Source organism: Semicossyphus pulcher, unplaced genomic scaffold (assembly GCF_022749685.1).
Source record: "Semicossyphus pulcher isolate SPU_LCO1_2020_fin unplaced genomic scaffold, fSemPul1.0.p SCAF_17, whole genome shotgun sequence".
NCBI classification, from domain to species: domain Eukaryota; kingdom Metazoa; phylum Chordata; class Actinopteri; order Labriformes; family Labridae; genus Semicossyphus; species Semicossyphus pulcher.
Genome location: NW_027211681.1, coordinates 23,364,232 through 23,370,722, shown reverse-complemented (window position 1 = coordinate 23,370,722; position 6,491 = coordinate 23,364,232). Strand labels below are relative to the sequence as shown.

The 6,491-nt window shown below is 40.0% G+C and overlaps 2 protein-coding genes across 3 annotated transcripts; one reads left to right on the top strand and one right to left on the bottom strand.

The window, feature by feature from the left end:
* The first annotated feature begins 471 nt into the window (after positions 1 to 471).
* Positions 472 to 4,458, top strand: LOC138595006 (uncharacterized). 2 transcript variants are annotated; one of them, XM_069666322.1, is made up of 3 exons: positions 472 to 711; positions 1,600 to 1,864; positions 2,219 to 4,458. In XM_069666322.1, exons 1-3 carry the CDS (start codon positions 683 to 685, stop codon positions 2,888 to 2,890), a joined length of 966 nt encoding a protein of 321 aa, XP_069522423.1. In that variant the 5' UTR covers positions 472 to 682; the 3' UTR covers positions 2,891 to 4,458. The 2 variants fall into 2 exon arrangements, with proteins under 2 accessions (XP_069522423.1, XP_069522422.1); XM_069666321.1 differs by lacking the exon at positions 472 to 711 and having other exon boundaries at positions 1,477 to 1,864.
* Positions 4,459 to 5,122: 664 nt separating this feature from the next.
* LOC138595041 (G-protein coupled receptor 4) lies at positions 5,123 to 6,491 on the bottom strand. Its single transcript, XM_069666360.1, has 2 exons — positions 6,111 to 6,491; positions 5,123 to 5,653 (listed from the first exon to the last, which is right to left on the bottom strand). Exons 1-2 carry the CDS (start codon positions 6,489 to 6,491, stop codon positions 5,123 to 5,125), a joined length of 912 nt encoding a protein of 303 aa, XP_069522461.1.

The following is a 6,491-nucleotide window of genomic DNA, read 5'->3' as shown; positions in this document are numbered from 1 at the left end:
ATATGAGGCCGATATATTGTGTTTTACAATACAACAATTTAATAATAATAACAAACGACTGATTAATCGGTCTATCGCTAAACAAAATTTGTCAGAATAAAGAAGTGCTTGGTGGTTTGCCCACTCATCCTAACTGCTCAAAATGTTAATCACCTCCCTTTTACTTTCAGTAATGAATTGCTGTTTAAGACCCCCTGTAATCTATCACTCGATATGTTATCTGGAAATGGTCAATGTCATACTGCCTGGCAATAATGTTGCTGTGCTATTGTTTTTTATTATAAAAGACTTAATACAATCTAAGCGCCAAAAAAACAACAACAAAAAAAGTGTTTTCCACTGAAAATTCTGTTTTTTACTTCCAATGTAGGCTCACTGCGCTGTATTACAGTCCAGTAGGTGGCGGTATTGCACCTTTAAACTGGTTTACCACACGCCAATTAATCTGAAGAAGTAGAAGAAACTGTTGTCCAATGACTACAAGTAGGAAGCATGAGTGTTTTCTGAGCGTAAAGTTCGTTTAAAATGTCTACGTTTTGATTTTGTATGTTCTGACGAATGTGGAAAAGCGGAACCACCGTCTGTACTTTTATTGCTGTTTAAGTTTATTACGCGTCATTAAAGTACAAACAGAGAGAAGCAGCAAACAGGTCGGTTCCACTCCAAAATCCTGCGTTACTTTATGCTGTTTACAAGGTTCATTATTAGAAGGTAGGTCAGCTCAATGAGCTCCCGACTTTGTATACGGTAACCAGTCGCGTTAAACCAAACTCCATACAAAAAGCATGCAATTTATGGCAAAGCAATGTTTTATCACAGTGAAAAGTTCTGCAATAACATCACTAAGACTATTTTCTGTTTTGCTTTGATTCACAGGAACAATCGGCATAGATGTCGTTTACTCAGCTGCCCGTATTTCATTGCATTTTTAATCATGAGCAAACCCAGAACTAACTTCTTTAGCCAAGCTCTTATTATTTTCACACATTTTCAGTGAAAACTCGTCGTCTAACTCTTCAACTATGGATTCCAATGTTGTAGCTAGCTTTCCCTTTTTTTAAATAGGCCAAGGATACAACTTTATGTAACTTTAGCTGTTTCCAATCTGTCTTTGTGACTAGCTTGCTCGCTACAAGACTACATTTTAGCGTGGTCCAAACGTTACCCAGCGTCACGTGGTAATGATGATAAAGTGTTGGAATGTAAACTAACGGTTCTCAAACATTTAATAGAAATAGTATCTTAGCTTTTTTTTTTAAGTAAACGGCATGTACAGTTTATCATTTACCAAACTTTCATTGTAAAACTGGTGTGTCTGTCCACCATTATTGGTAAGAGAAATAGTGACATGCTCTAACTAAGTAAGTAGCAATATTGTGATGTAAGTAGCTTTTCACTTTCGTAGTCCATTTGTTATTATTTTCCCCAAATAATATGATGAATTTTACTGTCCATCATGTTTAATTGTATTGTCAATTCATTCTTTTCATCTTTTCATAAAATAAGAATGTCCTTATCTGATTTAACATTAAACATTGTTAAGATGAAAGAATTGTTACTGCACTTCTATCTTCATGCTCTTCTCTACCGGCTCCGCAGAATGTCCTCCACTCTTCCCCGTCATGTCATCTGGAACTCAGAGGGGCTTGTAGCCTACCTTCACCCCCGACCCTGGACCCCGGGCTCTGTTATCCTGGAGCGCAGCACCCCTGGCAGCCTAGGAGGAAGTATCTTCCACTTGGAGAAGCAGGAGTTGTTATCCTGGCTGTTGGGGGCAAGAGCAGTTGCAGAGCTGCTGTGTGACAGGCTGGCAGTTCGGAGGTGTGCGCTGGTCAGCAGACCCCACAGAGACAGAGCTGCCCAGGTGAGTGTTCGTATGACCTATGTATAGGCTGGTTGGCAGTCGATTATAACTGGTCCATGGGAAGTGATAGATAAGTTTTGTATTGGTTTTTGATGCCCAGCAGTCAAGCATTTGTCAATTTTAAGTCATTTTCTTGTGCTTTCCTTTATACAAAGTTCATTTGTGTAAGAATTTTTAGGGAAAATATTTTAATGTTTTATCATTTCTTCATATTTTTTACAGTTTTAAGTAGTAAATTTGGAACAGAAAACAAAAATTATAAACAGCAAATGTGAAGCTTTGATTCCTGGCTGTGGACTGAATCATGACAGTCCTTTTCAGCAGCTCACTATACATTTGTAATTATTTCCACAGATCCTTGTCCACCCTCTACACGGTCTTGATGCAGAGTGGCGCCCTCACCTGGCAGGAGGTGAGGAGCACAATGCCCACGACCCGGGGTACTGCACCTCAAAGACCGCTCCCCGATGGAGTGACCCCAGTCTGACTGAGATCCAGGCCAAGATTCGAGCCAAGCTCCCTTTACCTGACTCCCCGCACAATCTGACTTTCCTCGGGGACGACCCGGCTCACCCTGGCCTGTTTTCACGCATCGTTCGCGGGGAGGAGCAGCAGTGGCGGGTGTGGGAGGACGAGGGTCATGTGGCATTTCTTACTCCTTTCCCCAACTCCCCTGGTTTTACTGTGCTGGTCCCACGCCGACCTTTGACCTCTGATATATTCAGACTGGAAAAAGGGGATTATGAGGAGCTGGTGGTAGCAACCCTGAAGGTGTCGAGGCTTCTTGAGGACGGGTTGGGCGCCTGGGGGGTGGGGCTTATTTTTGAGGGTTTTGAGATAGATTACGCTCATGCCAAGTTGATCCCACTGTTTTTACCTCCGTCATCAGGGACAGGAGATGACACCACTACACCATCAGCTCCTCAGTTTTACCCCACTTACCCTGGATATGTGACGTCAGAAGATGGACCTGAAGCCAGCCAGGACAGTCTGAAGAAACTTCACAGCAAAATTACTCAGACTTGATACTGTTACCTGTAGTTTAAAAGTGACTCTGAAGCTGTGAAAGGAATTTTTCTCTGCCTTAAGGAGGAACAACTGTGCTGAAAATTACAGAAATACCAGCTGCAAATGCTGCAGGCGAAAAAAAATCATGGTGTTGGGAAAGAATGTTAATGGAATACTGGGGATGTTGTAAAAATAGTTGGAAACTGGTGGAAACTGACTGCAAGCAGGAAACAGAATTTTCTTATCAAACATGACGTGTTTAATTTGATCTCATTCAAATCACTAATTAATCACATTAAAATGGTTTCTTCAATTCAAATAAAACATCTTATTGTAATTATTAGTCATAGCAAGGCTGTATGACTTGCAATAATACCATCTCTAATGTAAGGAAATTAATTATTCTATTATGATGGACGAACGAACAAAATGTGAAAGTATTTTAAAAGAAGTTCAGTAGATGTTTCGTATTGAGACTGTATCTCCTTTCTGCCAGGCTCAAATTCTAAATTAAAAAATAACTGAATTCTTACACATTTAAACATTTATTATGAAATTTAGTTTACAACAAAGACCAAATAGAATTTTAAACAGATGTTTTCCTCAATTTTGATGAAAAAAATTGTGTTTATAACCAATATAATATCAAAAAACAAAATATTTCGCAGTCTAAGTTGTTACATGTACTGTAAGATGACAAAGAAACACTGTAAGAACATTATAAAGTTTTGATAGTATTACAGACTTTGATATGTTTATCTATCGTAGACGGACATTTGTATGCACTCCATACGTCTTTATCCTTACCTGGAGAAAGAAAAACTAAACCACAAACAGACAATTACCACAACTGGTTTAATTTGTTTTCATGATTCATCATTCTGACTATTAAAATATTAATCATTTAACGTCAGTTTTTATTCTCTCCAAAACAAGCAGCAGTTGTTCCTTCAGTAATGAAATACAATCATTAAACAGCCTATTTGTGTTCCTTACTAAATTACCATGTGTTTTGTATTTAGTTTGTTAACCACTTACATAGTCCGCATGCCCACTCATTACACTGTTCCTAATTGGTCCCACAGTGAATTCCTGATTATGAGGCTTAATTAATAATTGGCTAAGTGCTCAATCAGTGCTCTGTAAACCAGTGTTTGCCCCAGGCTGTCATTAAAATAGACACAAATAGGCCTGTGTGTTAACAATGAGGGTTACTAACAGTGGTAACCATAGAGAATGTGGAGGACAAATTCTACTAGACCATTATTTTTTTAATTTACTAATGAACCGCTGTTTGTCTTGTAATTGCTCTAATTCTACTGAAGCTACATTTAGAAGAGTTGCTGCATTTCTGTCTTGACATTTTGCACATTTCCTATGGAGGTCAGCAGAAACAACAAAAGCAGTTACGTTAAACTTATTTGTTGTAAAGTTGGACAGCAAATTGTTAAACGCATAAAAAGATTGTAGCTATTACCAAAAATGTCGACACGTTCAGGCTGCTAATCTTACTCCAAATGTAATTTCATAGGACCAGATAGTGCGCTCTGCTTTAGCGATGAATTACATTGATTAAACTGGAGAGGTTGAATGAATTAAATGTATCTCTGTCCACGTAATAAATAGAATACATTTTGTTACAATTTAATATATTTGCATTTGTGATTTAAAGCCATCAAATCACATTAAACCCATCAGAGGCAAAGCTGAGATAGGAGTAAGTGCTACTCTGCTAGGCTATAAGCTTTAGCAGGAGTTTAGCTCGTTTCTTTCTCTCATGTCTAAAGATTTTGCTACGGCCACATTTAGTTTTTCAGAATTACGAGAGAAGATTTATCTCAAAGTGTTTTTTTTTATTTTAGATAACAGCTAGGGTAAAAATTAGAAGCAATTATTGTTTAAGCTTTAGCTTAGGCTTAAGCTATCTCTCAGCTTAGCTAGCTTTCACTTGATATACCTCTCGCTAGCTGTCTAGATAATTTTCTCTGTAGCAGACACACCACTGCTGAAACAGCCAGTTTTTTTTTACCTCTGTTTTGCTTTTACTGCAAATTTTAATTGCTATTTTCACAGAAATACAACTTTTAGTGACATCAAATGTTTGATAGGGTAAAACCAATGCCAAAAAGCCAAATATTCAGTTGCAGCATTTTGGCTTTGTAGGATACATTTGTCCAGTTATTTATGGTTAAAGAAATAGCGTATATCCATGGGGAGTACAAAATAAGGTTATTCTTATTGTAAGCTGGATCACATTTTGACATCATGCTGCTTTTTAGACAAACTCCGTCCGCAGCACTTGCCACCCACACGCTCCATCTTTGTAATGTAGAGGAGAGGCTCGATGCTGCAGCTCAGATCCATGATGGAGAACACGCTGATGCTGATCTGGCAGCGGAACTGCACAAACGTGTAGTAAGACACAAAGGGCATGAGAGCCACGGGTGGCAGGTAGTTGGCCACGATGATGGCCAGTGTGATCAGCACCATCTTGAAGGCCGCCTTCTTTACCGGATGCATCTCCTCCTTTCCCGCCACAGAACGTCTAAGGACCCAAATGACCGAGATGTTGCAGAAGACCATGACTGCAAAGGAAAAGAGGATGACGCCGCTGAAGACCTCGTTGACGCTCATGACTCCCAGGAAGCACTTTGTGAAGCCGTAAGCGAGGATGAGGCCCCAGACGAACACAGAAATGCCAATGCGGATCTTATTGTCACGTATACCACTGAACACTACAGGGTGGACCACGGCCATGTAGCGATCTAGGCAGATGCACACCTGGAACAGCAGATCAGTACAGGGATATCGTGATACGGTATACTTAAAGCATTTCGCTGAGGTGGTTTGCATCCAGAAATTATACTGATGGACCATCATAAGCCTTTACATAATTAAGTACTGTGCTTTGTGAAAACCAATATTTAGGCTGGCATTTTTTAAATACTCAATGGTGTCAGTCCATAAAACAGACACAAATAGGCAGAAAATTGGCACGTTGGCAACTCACTGTCACTCACAAATCACTTTAATAACATGAACGAGTTTACAGCACCTCAGACTTCATAGCAAGCTTAGCTGTTCTAAACCCCCAAATTGTGTTGCATTTGTCTAATTCTACCTTGAAGCAACCTTTAAATGTATATATTTATAGAACTACATAACAAATGTCAAATGAAGTTCTTAATATCAGCATTGGAAATACTTGTGCTTTATGGTATAACATGCAACAACTCACCAGAAATAGTGGTGCTACATCCTTGATCCCATATGCGAACCTCTGAGAGTACCAAATGCGGCTGTCGTCCAGCAGCAGCCGGTTCGTCATCTCTATCGGCGTCATTAGACAGAAGTAGGCGTCCAAGATGGCCAGATTGAAGATGAAGATGTCGGAGGTGCAGGCGTCGCTTTTCCTGGTGGCAATCTGCCAGATGACCAGGATGTTACAAGGTGTGCCGACAGCCAGGTTGAACACCTTGACCCCAAAGTAGAAAAAGAAGCCGTAAGGGGCCACGGCGCATACTGGGAACTGGTACCATGGCGGAGGTCCACGAGGGCCACCAGGCATGGTAGAGTTTACATAGAGGCCGATGGTCGGATTCAGAGTGGTGTTGAACAT